The 14636-nt window shown below is 33.1% G+C and overlaps 1 protein-coding gene across 1 annotated transcript; it reads left to right on the top strand.

Annotated features, from left to right (window-relative positions):
* The first annotated feature begins 852 nt into the window (after nucleotides 1-852).
* On the top strand, nucleotides 853-13699 carry LOC25491813 (phospholipase SGR2). The gene is made up of 21 exons (XM_013599843.3): nucleotides 853-1255; nucleotides 1469-1569; nucleotides 1659-1811; nucleotides 1919-2074; nucleotides 2204-2275; nucleotides 2400-2552; nucleotides 3175-3225; nucleotides 3372-3542; nucleotides 4538-4687; nucleotides 5633-5698; nucleotides 5784-6335; nucleotides 8701-8776; nucleotides 8861-8976; nucleotides 9165-9237; nucleotides 9431-9533; nucleotides 10560-10653; nucleotides 10737-10799; nucleotides 11227-11275; nucleotides 11997-12094; nucleotides 13005-13051; nucleotides 13166-13699. The coding sequence occupies exons 1-21, from the start codon at nucleotides 1066-1068 to the stop codon at nucleotides 13419-13421; spliced, it is 2790 nt and encodes a 929-aa protein (XP_013455297.1). The 5' UTR covers nucleotides 853-1065; the 3' UTR covers nucleotides 13422-13699.
* Nucleotides 13700-14636: the final 937 nt, after the last annotated feature.

Below are 14636 nucleotides of genomic sequence, written 5' to 3'. Positions count from 1 at the left end.
CAAACTATGCATATCTTTTTCTTATTAAAAAAACTAAACATATATTTTTCAATGACACCAGCAATGTAACAAATATAATATTATATAATATAATATAAATTCTTATCTTTTTGACCAACACTAAAAATATGGTATTCTTATAACAAAATTTGTTATAGAGTATAATTGGAAAAGATATTGTACAAATTTGTATTCATGTTACACAAAATAAACGCCATTGAGTAAATATAGTATTGGTAAAAATATATCTTTTATATTTTAAACATTTTTTCCCTTCAAAAAATATTTTAGACATTTTTTAATTTATTATGTTAATTCATAATGAATTCAAAGTTTTTTTATTTATAGACAATGCATAAATATATGCAAGGTCCCGGGTTCGAACCCCAGACACTACCAAAAAATAATAAATTCAAAGTTTTGTACAATATTTTGCCAAACAGCTTTTAACTCAAAAATAATTTTAGAACTAAAAAAAATAAAGAAACCAAACAGTTTTAACCTTTTTCTTAAAGAGTTTTATTTTAACTTTGTTTTAAAGTAACTTTTAGATCGAAAAAAATATGACCAAACGGTACCTAAATATAATTGAACAAAGTTAAATCTAGACTAAATTACACTTAAAGTCCTTTAAGTTTGAGGTTGGTAATAAATTGATCATTTAAATTATTTTGATCACATATTAGTTTTTAAATTTAAAGTTTATAACAAATCCTTAAGTTATTTTGGTTTCACATGCGTTTTAAGTTATTTGAGAAATTCAATTTCAATTTATTCACACCAGACTACTTGAAAAAAAAAAAAAAAAAATTTAATCAAAAAGAAAGCTATAACTAAAAATTGAGAAAAGAGGAGTTTTGGGAAACAACGACAACAACAACCAGGCAGCGGTGAAGCGGTTGAATTTCACCTGACATTCAACAATATCATCATCATCATCATCATTCCTTTCTTTCTCTCTTTCTTTCTTTCTTCCAAATTTTCAATTGAATTTCTCAAATTCGTGTTGTTCACGTCACGCAAAGAATTGATTGATCATCATCGAAGAGAAGTTGTTGTTTAACAATGGCGGAAGGGAGTAATACTCCTGTTCTTCTTCCTGATTTGTTGAAAAACACGCCTTCCAATATAGCTAGATTGGAAGATGTTATTGAACAATCTAAAGCTAGACAAAAGTATCTCGCTCATACTAACAGTTCTTCTGATGGCGGTGATGTTCGTTGGTATTTTTGTAAAACCTCTTTAGCCCCTAATGGTATGTATCATCAATTTCTAGTTTTTGTTCTATTAATTTACTACTTTATTAGTATCTATCCCTTTTGATTGATTAGTATGTTTTGTTCTTCTTTGACAATGATTATGACAATGATTTAGGAACTGTATTAGATTTGTGTGACTGTATTAGATGTATCAGCACCTAACTCCACTATATGTATTTTGAATTGGTTTAACTGGTATTCTGTTGCAGAGTTGGCGGCGTCAGTCCCGAGCACTGAGATAGTCGGGAAGAGTGACTATTTTCGTTTTGGCATGAGAGATTCTCTGGCAATTGAGGCATCTTTCTTGCAGGTACTTTTATAAAACGTATCTTGATTTGAATCATGGCCTTGGTGATCTTTAGATAGTGAGATTCTTTGTTTGTGTTTGTTTATTCATAGAGAGAGGAAGAATTGCTTTCTAGTTGGTGGAGAGAATATGCAGAGTGTAGTGTTGGACCAAGAGAACGACAAACTACCAAGTTAGATAGACATCAATTTTGTGAAATTGAGGAAGAGAGAGTTGGAGTTCCTGTCAAGGGAGGACTGTACGAGGTACTTGTTTTAAACATATTCATAACTTGAGTGAATACGACTTTCCTTTCTTTAAAAAGAAACAAATTGGGAACTTCTTTCCAAGGTTGTGATGCTCATCAATACAGGTAGATTTGATCAAGAGACATTGTTTCCCTGTTTATTGGAATGGAGAAAATCGACGTGTTCTAAGAGGCCATTGGTTTGCTCGTAAAGGGGGCCTCGACTGGCTACCACTTCGCGAAGATGTTGCAGAACAACTAGAGATTGCGTATCGTAGTCAGGTCTGAATAATTGTTCAAATTACATTTTTTTAATATAGAAGTCATTGCTAAAATTTTACAAATGATTAGCTGTATGTAAGTGTGGTTCTGAAAGCAAAAAATTTATTTATTTTTGACGTGGGTCTGTAGGTTTGGCACCGGAGAACATTTCAACTGTCAGGACTTTTTGCTGCTCGAGTTGATTTGCAAGGCTCCACCCAAGTATGCAGATTATTTTGACAATGATGATCTGTTTATTTTTTTATTTTTTTATTGTTTTATGGATCGAGATTGTTTTGCATTTAAATGCATGGTATGTTATTGTATATTGATGTTGAACATGCAGGGCCTGCATGCCCTTTTCACAGGAGAAGATGATACCTGGGAAGCCTGGCTAAATGTTGATGCTTCTGGTTTTGCTAATTTTGTGAGTCTTACTGGACATGGAATCAAACTAAGACGTGGTTACTCCCCATCAAATTCGCCAAAACCAACCCAGGTTTCTAATTTTTTTCCTTGGTAGTAGTGCTATAATGTAGTGATAGTCTGCCATTAGAGTAGTAATAGCAAATATAAAGACACACACACCCCTTATGACTATAAAATCATGTTTATATTGACATAAAAAGAACTTTGGTATAGTAATATCCACCGTGCCATATTTATCTTTTATTCTTCAATACACATTTTATAATATAAAATTAGGAGCTGCATCATAATCAACAGTGATAACTGTTGAAAAATATATCTGAATATTATTGAAAATATGTAGATACAATCACAATGCTTATATAAACTACACTATACTTAACGGGCCGGATTAACCCACCGAGAACAATTATTATTATAATTACATGATATACACCTATTTACAACAACAACGTTGGTAATGGGAAAATTTTCTTGTCTTGTTATAACAATATTACAATATTATCTATTCACACACACACACACACACACACACGCACACGCGCACCTTGTTTTCATTGTAATGAAGTGTTCATCTTGTATTTGTGTATGATATTCTACTGTAGATAGTTGAATAAACTAAGCACCAGTTCTTTTTTGAAGAATGTAAGTGCAGATCCGTTCTATTTGTATTAACTTGTAACTTCTAATAGGATGAATTAAGGCAAAAGAAGGAGGAGGAGATGGATGATTACTGTTCGCAGGTATGTAATCAGAAGTCCAGGTTATGATCATCATTATACTAATGTTTCTAGACTCTAGTCTCCTTGTGTTCTCTATGGGGATCCATACGTTTCTTCTGAAACCTGGAACTCTTAATGTCATCTAATTCAAACAACTGAATTTGTAGGTTCCTGTTCGACATTTGGTGTTTATGGTTCATGGGATTGGGCAAAGGTTGGAAAAATCTAATTTGGTTGACGATGTGGGCAATTTTCGCCATATTACAGCAAGTCTTGCGGAGCAGCATCTTACTTCACACCAACTTGGCACTCAAAGGGTCCTCTATATCCCATGCCAGGTATTGGATGTGTTTATCTTTCACTGTTTGTGTTCTGAGCCTTTTATGATGCTTTTGTCCCTCTGTTTTAAGGCCTTTTGCAATGTACCCGTCTACAAAATTAAGCTGTCTCACCCCTGGCATTTCATTTTGGCACATTGGACCTTATTTTATATTCTGTTAATATTAAATCTGATTGTATGCTAATTTGTAGTGATTGAATTGCCAATATGTATCATTGATTTGATCTTCTAAACTACTGTTTTCTGAAATGTAACCTGTACTGCCTGATGAGAAACGTGCACCAGCTCCCTAGATATCCCTGTAAATCTTTGCAGGAGTTGTGAAAATTTGTTTGCCAGTTTCACTTGCTTTCCTTTCCTACCATTTTGAGTTTTTGTGGTGCTGTTGGATTTTTGTTTCCTGGAAACATGCATTATTTAGAATAAAAGTGGTATGGTAATTTGAGCTACTTATATACTGAATGCCAGAATTGTTTTTTTAGAACTGGAATTAAGTATGAAGTGAGAAATCATACAAAATTAACATACTTTTTTTTTTTCTTACAAAGGATAAGAAAAAAAGAAGAAAAGCAAAGTAACGAAACACAACTAACACTAACAACCGAGTAAAAGATACCTTCATTGTATCAGCCAGTAAACACGGCTCATATCAGAAGGAGGTTCATGAAGCATTGCCTTTTTTTTTGTTTGCCATTTTTTAAATTTATATGTTTATTTTTAAAAGACGACGTGTTCTCTCTCGTAGCATGCTGGTACAGTCTATCATGTCAGATAAAACAATTCTTTAAACATCCATAATTTGAACGCCTTCAATCCCAAAGCTTGTTTAAGGGCAAAGAGAAATACTTTGAAATCCTTGTAGCGTATTTGTGACATTTCTCTTTTTTTGTTGAAACCTTACTATTACTTCAGTCAGTGTTTTGAAACTTTTGTTATAATCAATCATTTATTTGACTATAATTAATAATTAATTGTTGATTTCATGTTATCTAGTGGAGGAAAGGTTTGAAGCTGAGTGGTGAAACGGCTGTTGAGAAAATAACCTTGGATGGAGTTCGAGGATTGCGTGTCACGCTAAGTGCAACTGTTCATGATGTTTTGTATTACATGAGCCCAATTTACTGTCAAGACATAATTGACTCGGTAAGAAATTCTGTGCCAGTGTTCACTGCTATCATTGTTTGTTTAAATCTTCCTAAAAGATAATCATCAGATCATTTCATTTTTTTTCTTATTTTTCTTCATTTAAAGTTTTGACATTTGCATAGCACATAAGACATATAAAGAAAAGAAATGAAATAAGGAAACATAAAGAGGCAGTTCACTAATTCCACAATGCCAATATTTGAAAAATTTGGATGATTACTAGGGTACATCATTTAGCTGCAGATGTTTTGATAGAAACTTGGTATTTTATTAGAAAAAGTAAGGAAACAGAACAGCAATGCTGATTTATGCACGAGTTCAACTGTCTGCAAAACTTCCATAAAACGTTTAGCTTATTCATACTTCTTACTTTAATCTTCTCTAGATTCTGTAGATCACACAAGCTATAAATTTCTTATTTTAAAAGCTATCAAGAGTTTTAGTTCTGTGAACCTCCTTGTATGTGCATGCTTGTATCTTTACATGTTCTGCAATTACAAAACCTGCAGTGCAAAATAAATAAATAAATGGAACGTACTTTGATAGGAACTGATATCAAAATATAAACTAATAGTTAGATTACAATATAATCCCAAGAAATTCGAGAGTCTTGGTTCTCTCCCCTCCAAGTGTTCGAGAGCTTGGTCTATCCCTACCAATCCTTTACCCCAATGCCTGAATACCTTTCTTTTCCTCTGCATCTTATTTATAATACTAAGTCCTATAGCTGTTACATAGAAGTTTAGTAGACAGCAATTACTACACACAAGTAACAGTTACTTATTTATAATATTATTAAATAAACTACTATTATTCTATAACTGCTGCCCTTAGGAGTCCTATTACTAACATACTTTTCATTTTAGAATCACTTATAACTGCAGTGCAGATAGAGAACTAAACAATGTTCATTCTTTGACCTGTGAATTTACACTTCTCTAGGTATCCAACCAACTGAACCGACTATATCTGAAATTTATTAAGAGGAATCCTGGATATGATGGAAAGGTATGCTTGTGGAAAATTGCTTCGTTTTTCCCTCTATGCATTTTTAATATCTATAGTGGTTGACTTTATGGCGACTTTTATGTAGATTTCTTTATATGGTCATTCTCTGGGAAGTGTTCTCTCATATGATATCCTCTGCCATCAAGACAATTTGTCATCCCCATTTCCAATGGACTGGATGTACAGGGAACATAGTGAAGACGAAGAACCCGTCCCTGATGAGAAAAATAATTATTTTCAGCACTCATCGGTCAATCAGGATGACACATTGAGTGGGAGGATCTCGTCTAATGAAAAGAAGAGTACACAACAGACTTCTTCAGAAATGGAGGCAGAATTTTCCGAGGAGTCCTCCATTTTATGCCCTGCTTCATCAAGTGGGCACAACTTCATTGCAGAACCCAACTCCGTGAGCCCAGGTAACGAGCGAGATGTCTCTGACTGCATTTCTGATTCTAGTGACACGTTTTTTGCGAAAACGGATGCATCGGATAAACTAGAGAGTGTGAATCTTGGGCTACCGGTGCCTAATGCATCGGATAAACTTGAGAGTGTGAATCTTGGGCTACCGGTGCCTAAGGAAAAATGTAATGGGACAAACAACAAAGATGAAGAAATAAAAAAGCTCCGGGAAGAGGTTGGTTTCCGATTTCTACTTTCTTTTATTTTGGTTTTTTTTAGACTTCTCTAGCAAGAGAGGCATGTTGAGAGGCCTTAAAATAAGGAACCATGCCCTGGAATGCTTTTGTTAGGAACTCAGAAAATAAGATGGAAAACCAAATATAGAGTCAAAAGATTGGAGATATTCTTTTACAAGGGATATTTCTTTTCACTCAAAAGCAGTCAAATGTACATAATGCCCCTCCTCATTCTGATTTCCCCTATTTAGCTAATTGTTTTGTGGAAAAACTATTTATCGAATTGTTCTCTTCTAACTAATTAACCAATCTAAATAAATAAGAGAAAATTACATTTACCTCCCTTGAGGTTTTACTTAATGACACTCACACCCCCTCTAGTTTTAAAAAACATTTACCTCCCCGCATGTTTACTCTGTTAGTCACCATCGTTACCAAACTTTCAAGGTTCCTTCCATGGCACCTCTAAATTTGACACTCATTCTCAGGTTCCTTACAAGAAATCGAAGAAAAATCCATCATATTTCCTCAAATCAAAGCATAGCAACATGAGATAAAAAAGATAGTATTTTTAAATTGGTAGATTTATAAATCAATTTGTCAGGACAAAATAAATCAATTAGTTGAATAAAGATTGCCATTGAGTGACTTATATTTGCCGTCATGTGCTATAGTTATATTTTTTGAGTCTAATTCTCTTTCAAAATTTACAGGTTCATCATTTTAATTGGTTGATCTGCATATTTACAAAATTCAATTAATAAACAACTTCAAATTAAAATTCATGTTGGATTGAACTTGATACAAGACCTGGACCATGATGAATACGACAAAACAGAATTTAAAGTGCAACCTGGTTAAACAAAAATCAACGTGGAAGAGTTCATGGTAGTAGTAGGAAAGTTACAGAGTTAACGGTGATTAAACGGTGTTAAAGTGGAAGGGTGGTGTTTTTCAATTTGATAACAAAATAAGGGAGGTTTGTGTTTAGTTTAAAACTAGAGGGGGTGTTTGTGCTATTTAACTAAACCTCAAGGGAGGTTAATGTAATTTGCCCAATAAATAATAGTCTGCTTGATTAATAGATTTCGTTGTTATGCACATCGCTTCTTGCGGTAGTGTTGAAATATATATTGTTTTCTTTTATTATTATTCTATTTTAATGGTTGTTTATTTTTCATTATATCACTCCTTAAATTAAGGAGTTGATTAGTTGTATTCTCTCCTATAAATGGAGCACCATTTTCATTGAAATAAAATACTCTTAAGTTAATAGAGTAATTTCTACATGTAGTCTCCCCATCTGTTCATGAAAGCAGAAACAAAGAAGTTGTGGAGTGATATAGGGTATGTAATCCAGGGCAATGCTAGGATCTTGATTCCATACATAGCGAGGGAGGAGAGAGAGCTTGAGCTATATCATAATTTCATAGTACAAATTTAGTTTGGATGCTAGTGTGTGTGTGTGTGTGTGTCTGTGTGTGAATTGCCTCAAATTGTGAAGTTTTGTAATGTATGTTTATTCTTTGAACCAAAAATTAAATATTATTAAATCATATTTGATATTAATTACATATTTTAGCAGATATGTTATATTTATATATAAACATGTTCGGTAAGAAAAATAGTAGCGATTTATACTAATAATTTCCGTATAATGGTTTATTCAGCTATTAGGACTTAGTTGTGTTAACTTAAATGTTTTTGGCTTTGTATTGCTTCATTAGTAGGCCATCTGTAAGTACTATAGTTCGTTTTGGATGGGTAACCTAACCTGTCCTCGTCCTAAATATCTCATAACAAAAAAAAGGCAAAAATGAAGTTATTGTTTTCATGAAATTTGAATATTGTTTTTAATTTTAACCAAACTTCGACTTATATATACACACACAAGACATGATTCAACTTATGATATGACACGGCATACATGTTCACAACTTCTCATGTACTGGTGAGCAGGTTGCAGTGGTTGCACAGTGAAACAAAAATTTCATGATAAATGTCTGAATTATTTGCGCAAAACTATTTTACTAATTCAACAAAGCTAATATCGACTTATCCTTCAACGTGCTTCCAATATGTTAAATAACGTGTGGTGTACAATTCTTTGGGTTATATAAACATCTTGCGACCTAGATACTTGGAAGCAGTAATTCATTTGGGTTTGGTGTGTATATTTGTACACTACATACAAAGGGTGCATTGTTGAACTCATATGAGTGATGAAAATGAAAAACCTTCATATTTATGACTATACAAAGGGTGCATTGTTGAACTCATGAGTAATGAAAATGAAATACCTTCATACTACTAACATTGACTTCCTTTATAACTTGGCCTTCAGCTGACAATTTGTTTGTTTAGATTGATTCGTTGAGCGGGAAGCTAGCTGATCTGGAATCATGTGATGGTGATCATACGAAAGAAGAATTGGATTCTGGTAATTACTAGATTTTGTGTCCAATAAAAAGCTTAAGATGTTTTCCCATGTTCGTCTTGATTTCTAATATATAACAAAATTCAGTTAAAGATGTTCACATGAATGTGGAAGTACCAGAGTCATCTCAAAAGTTGCCTCCTATGCAAGATGTAATAAAGCCTTACACTCCGTATATCAATTATACAAAGCTTCTATTCAAGGTATTAAAACTACCACAAACTCTGTTTCTAGGATATGAACTCTTGGATGGCTTTATCGAGAAGTACATTTGCTTTAGTATTTTTAACATATTCAACTCTTGAAAAAAAAGGGTCATTGATAATTCTTAAGTATATGTCATACAATATATACTGTGTTGCTCATATGACTAACAATGAATTTATGGCAGGTTGATACATTCTTTGCTGTTGGATCCCCTCTAGGTGTATTTCTTGCACTCCGCAATATCCGAATTGGCATTGGTAACAATTTCTTAGCTTGTCTTTGATACAGTAATAAACAATTTATTTCGGGTATTGATAGATCTCTTTGAAGTAAAATAGGAGGACCAAAAGTGCATTTAAGCCTAAAAAAATTATGATTGCAAATGGCAGTTACTTTTAAAGGTCCAAATTTTTATATGCATATAAGTTGATAAATTCTTGTTAATTCCAGGAAGAGGCCAAGAATATTGGGAACAGGAAAATATTATCGAAGAAATGCCAGCTTGTCGGCAGATGTTTAACATTTTTCACCCATATGATCCAGTAGCATACAGGTTTGTTATAATTCTATCCCTAATGAACTTTCCCGGGTGAATGTGTTAGAGGTTCCTAAACATTGATAATTTTCTACAAGTAATTTAAGTAGAGCATAACTACCAGCTTGTTATATCAATTAATTTGTTAAGAGAGGTTAGAAGGACGAGCGATTTAGCATAAATAGGAGCAAGATTGAGATTTATTACTTTGAAACATTAGAGCAGTGGTTTAGTTGTAGAAGGATCAACCCTTGTAGAAGAGTTATTTTCCGATGTTTTTATTCTATTTTACTCAATCAATAAGAATCATCTTTACTTGTACACAATTCTTTTCGAGGTTCCATTCAACGTGAGTACACAATATAAAGTCTTGCCACCAGTCAATTTATGCAATTTTCCTGATTGTTTATATTTTCCGTCTCTTCATTAAATTCTTCCGCCGCTTTTTGGAGCATCTGTTCTAATGTTTTGATTGTGTTGAAATAGAGAAAACATGCATGAGATGGTAAAAAACCGTGTTTCAGCTACAGTGCTACACAACATAGCCATTTATATAGGCCTAATGTGATAAATATATGACCTAATTGTCTACAACAATATATAAAGGCGATGCAATTTTCGATGTACACATTTTCTTTACAATTTTGCCCTTGCCTCCAAGTCAATAAATAGATATTGTTTTCCAAAAATAAGTAATACTTTAAATTTAAATCTACTTGAGGAGAGTGAAACTAAAAATGTAGATAGAGAGATTGAAAAGTAATATACTGCAGTTATTGTGCTTGTCTTTCCTGTAGTTGTATAAATAGGAGTATTATGTTACATAACATGTTACATGACCTTTAACTCTGTTACATAACCAGTAATATATTCGGTCTTATATAAGCTATAGTTCTTTAGTGTATGCACACCAGCATGTGGAATGATATTAAATCAATTGAGATTTAGCTAATCTTTTCTATTTTCTGATACCGTATCTGCTGTGTGAAAATTTATACAAACGTAAATTTGTGACATCACATGCTATTTTTAAATTCACAACAGGGTAGAGCCACTTGTCTGCAAAGAATACATTGGCAAACGCCCTGTCTTGATTCCTTATCACAGAGGAGGAAAGAGGCTGCATATAGGATTTCAGGTGAGGCAGCAGAGATACTAGTGTTACAATCCTAGATTGAACAATTTTATCCGTCTCAAATAACACTGCAAGTCTTTTTGTAGGAATTCACTGAAAATCTAGCAGTTCGCACTCACGCAGTGAAGAGATACATGAAATCTGCAAGGGTGAGCTCCTCTCTTCTCGTTGTATAATAATGTAGTGAGAAATGCTAGCTAAACTAACACACTCTTTATCGATTGAAATTTATATTGCTCTACTAAATTCATCTGGGAACCACGTGATTTAGTGGGGCTTATTCCCAAAATGGTGGGACTGAAATTTTAGGAGTAAGAAATCCTGTTGAAAGTAGATAATTATTAACAAACTTATTACAAGTGTGGTAACTTGGTAACAGGCCCAGCTCAATATGGATTCCGCACATTAATATTATTCTGATTGGCAGAATTGAAGTTTGAAACTGAAGAAACAAATAATTTATGATGAACCTGTCAAATTAATTAGAAAACACACACGAATGCCCACGCACTGTCTTCTGATATTCACTTTTGTACTCGTGCATGGTAACAGTTGTAATTTCTGTTTCCTAAGCAGGATAGGGTACTAGCAGTTTGTCAATCAAAACTTTCAGAGAACATAGAAGGTAATATAGTCTCAGGTTCCTTTTTATTTGATAGCCATTTTATGAATGTCATATTTATATAACAAGTTTGGGAATTCTATCGCTGTTCAGAACATTGACGTAGTAGCCATTAAAATGACTAGTAGTCTTTATATGGCTTTTCCTGCTTGCTGTTTATTTAGAAAAAGCTTTTATTTTGACAGGCTTGTGAACAGATATGATGTTATGCTTTTCCTGTTTTGTTTTTGTTCAAAAGGACGTCTTTCCTCATTGTTTTTTATGTCTCGTAAGGAAACTTACTCCTATACACCCCTTCCCACCAATAAAGTTAGAAACTGTAATGCTACAGTACGTAGTTTTGGTAAATATTTTAGAAGGCAATGTAATTTCTTTGTCTTCTACATTCTTTTTTAATTATGTCTCTTAAAACAACTATTTAAGTCTTATAATGACAAACCTCAAAAGTGTAAGGCATATACGACCTTACGTTTCTATGAAGTGTCCATGGCATATCCTAGAAGTGTTGGTGTCTGAGACAAGGGTCCAAGGTGTCTTAGAAGCGTCACTGTCTAATACATGTTTGACACCTGACACAAGTTTGGAAAGCTGTATGTGCTTTATAGTTCCTCACGTAGATATATATGTTGGTGCATCTATGGTTTGATTGTAAAATGTGTATTACATTACATACTAGATTGTTCCCTCATGTTTTTGTTCAAATTCCTATCTATCTGCATTTCAGGTGAGAGCTCTGAAGAGGAGGAAGAGACATCATATGGATCTTTAATGATGGAGAGGTTGACTGGAAGCAAAACTGGACGAGTTGATCACATGCTTCAGGTATGGAGTTATTACATTCCATTATCTATCTAGTTTTTGAAACACTTTGGTGTCAGGAGTATTGTGCAAAATGACAACACACATAACTGAGTTATAAAACTTTTGGTGCTCAAATTGATGTATTTGATTGTATATTTGTATCCATGGATGAAGTCGATTTGAAATAAAACCGACATTTTGTCCTTGGATATATACATTGCCCCATCTTTATTTTCAAGGACCAGTAAAACTGAGAGATAAGGTCACTGTAATGTAATGACTTATATTATTGAGTCTGGAATCTTCTACTACTTGGTTTAATAAAATAGTTGTTGCCTCCATAAAAAAATTCTTTTAAGAAAATAATAAATGTAGACAGCTATAAGAGATAAAGTAAAACAAGTTTATACTAATTTTAATAATTTATCCTTCTAATTTTCATCATTCCTTTAACAGTAAGCACATACATTGATACAAAATATATTATAGCTCATTTTGGAGGATTTTGTCTATAAAATTGTGTAATTTGTAAAAGCTTAATATACTTTTCTATTATTATATCCTCACCACGAAAAGTTACTGGATCCTCCATTGGGTGAAACAATATCTTAAGAATACTTGTCCAACTTTTAGTCTGTATCCTAGATGTTTTATTTTTAACTAATATTCATATCAGGTCGTTTTTCCTTATTCTCAATACAAGATTTGAAATAAGATATTGGTTGCAAGAGAAAATGAGAGTTTAGTCATAAATATTGAACCATATTCTAAATTGAAAATACAATTTTTTTTTGCAAAATTTAACATGGGCAAAAAAAGTTTCGAATGAAATGGCTACCTTATCCCTAGGTTCTTTCATTTGGGTATTTTTATGTCCAATATAGTGGTCTTTTCAGTTTTTTTATTAATTCAACCTGTTTTTGCAATGCAGGATAAGACATTTGAGCATCCATATCTGCAAGCCCTCGGATCACACACGTAAGTGTATTTAGAATTTCTCATTGTTGTCATACTATCAAGATCATATTTATTGGAATGGTTTCGTTTTAGGACTCAACTTAAGGCAATTTCCAATGTGTATCTGGTTTACAGGAACTATTGGCGAGACTATGATACTGCTCTTTTTATATTAAAACATTTGTATCGAGATATACCAGAAGAACACAATTCGTCAACTGTGTATAGCGCTGGAAGCTCGCATCATGAGACTACTTCTGTTGGTTGGTATGATCCAAGAGACACTGTTGAGGAAGACGCTCCTTTGACTTTCACCGACAAGGTCAAGGCCAGAAATTTCTCAACCAAAGCTAGAAGGTTTCTTGCAAAGAACACTGCATCCGATTTCTAAACACATTATTTTAGATACATGTTGGGATGATATTTCCATGCATACGTAGTTGATGTTATCTCCTTCTACACGATGTAATTAAGATTATGTAATGTAATATACGAAAGAATGTAACATTAGAAGGATTCTCTATATTAGAGTAGTTTCATACGACTGACTCGAGTTAATGTTAGATTAGTCCAACTTCCACTGTACATAACAAAATTGAAATCATCTATGTAAATTATGGTGGGTTGTATCAATTTATATAGCACTACAATCTTACTGCTTGTAGAGTATGTTTATGGTTTTTTTTTTTGGTTTATGGTGCCTCTATTTTTTAGGCTTTAGATGATTATTTTCCTTATGGTTATACAATGGAACCTTTATACTAAATTGTTCCTCCTTTTCCCTCCAAATTTTATCCTTCCTACCTCCATTCTTGGAGTACTCCATGGCCGTATTTGTGCATCTGCCAAACAAATGCATTCTTTGTGCTCAAGCAAACAAAACAGAATCATCTATTTGGTTTAGACATAAAATTGCAATACCAGGTGTGGAAGGAGATTTATTCTCCTTCCACAAACACACTAGTTTAACGAAACTTCTCCGCTCATTGCCAAACAAAAGCGAAGAATATAATCTCAGCCACATATCTTATTTTCATCCTGCGGTGTGTATTCCACTACGTCCTACTTGTTTTGTTTTTGTTCCTTGTGTAAAAGTAATTATTGCATTTCTTGCTGATTGTTTTCGTGATAAATAACACAACCCCTAGTTTAAAGAAGAGTACGTAGTGCTATTTATGAAAACTATCGGCAAGAAAGAAAAAAATTACTGACAAAAACAAAATAGTGAGTTGTGACGCAATACATGCGGTAGTTTGAAATAAGATCAATGGTTGCGATTCATTCTTCACTTTCGTCTTGGCAATTGCTATTTGACGGTAACAACTAGCATTTTCCTTTAAGTAAATGAATTAAGTTCAAATGGTATATTTTTCTCACAAAGAAAACTCTACTTGATTACGGTCCTACTCCCAACTATACTCTCATTTCCAAATTCAAGAATATTCTCAACTGAAAAAGAAATCAATAACAAGTAATTGCTATTAAAAAAAAAAAAAAACAAGTAATTCCATTTACACACGCTTGTGCAACAAATTAACCAAGAATAAATGTCACACTATAAATATACCTAGAAATATATATGAGAGCAGAAATAAAATCAACAACA

This window comes from Medicago truncatula, chromosome 4 (assembly GCF_003473485.1).
Source record: "Medicago truncatula cultivar Jemalong A17 chromosome 4, MtrunA17r5.0-ANR, whole genome shotgun sequence".
NCBI classification, from domain to species: Eukaryota; Viridiplantae; Streptophyta; class Magnoliopsida; order Fabales; family Fabaceae; genus Medicago; species Medicago truncatula.
Note: the sequence above shows the minus strand (reverse complement) of the source record. Positions and strands in the feature narration are given on the sequence as shown.

Excerpts from the sequence above, each read along its gene's own strand:
- LOC25491813 (XM_013599843.3), top strand. The coding sequence starts at position 1,066 with ATGGCGGAAGGGAGTAATACTCCTGTTCTTCTTCCTGATTTGTTGAAA. Across the intron at positions 2,276-2,399 it reads ATTTGCAAGGCTCCACCCAA|GGCCTGCATGCCCTTTTCAC; the intron begins GTATGCAGATTA and ends TTGAACATGCAG. Across the intron at positions 2,553-3,174 it reads ATTCGCCAAAACCAACCCAG|GATGAATTAAGGCAAAAGAA; the intron begins GTTTCTAATTTT and ends AACTTCTAATAG.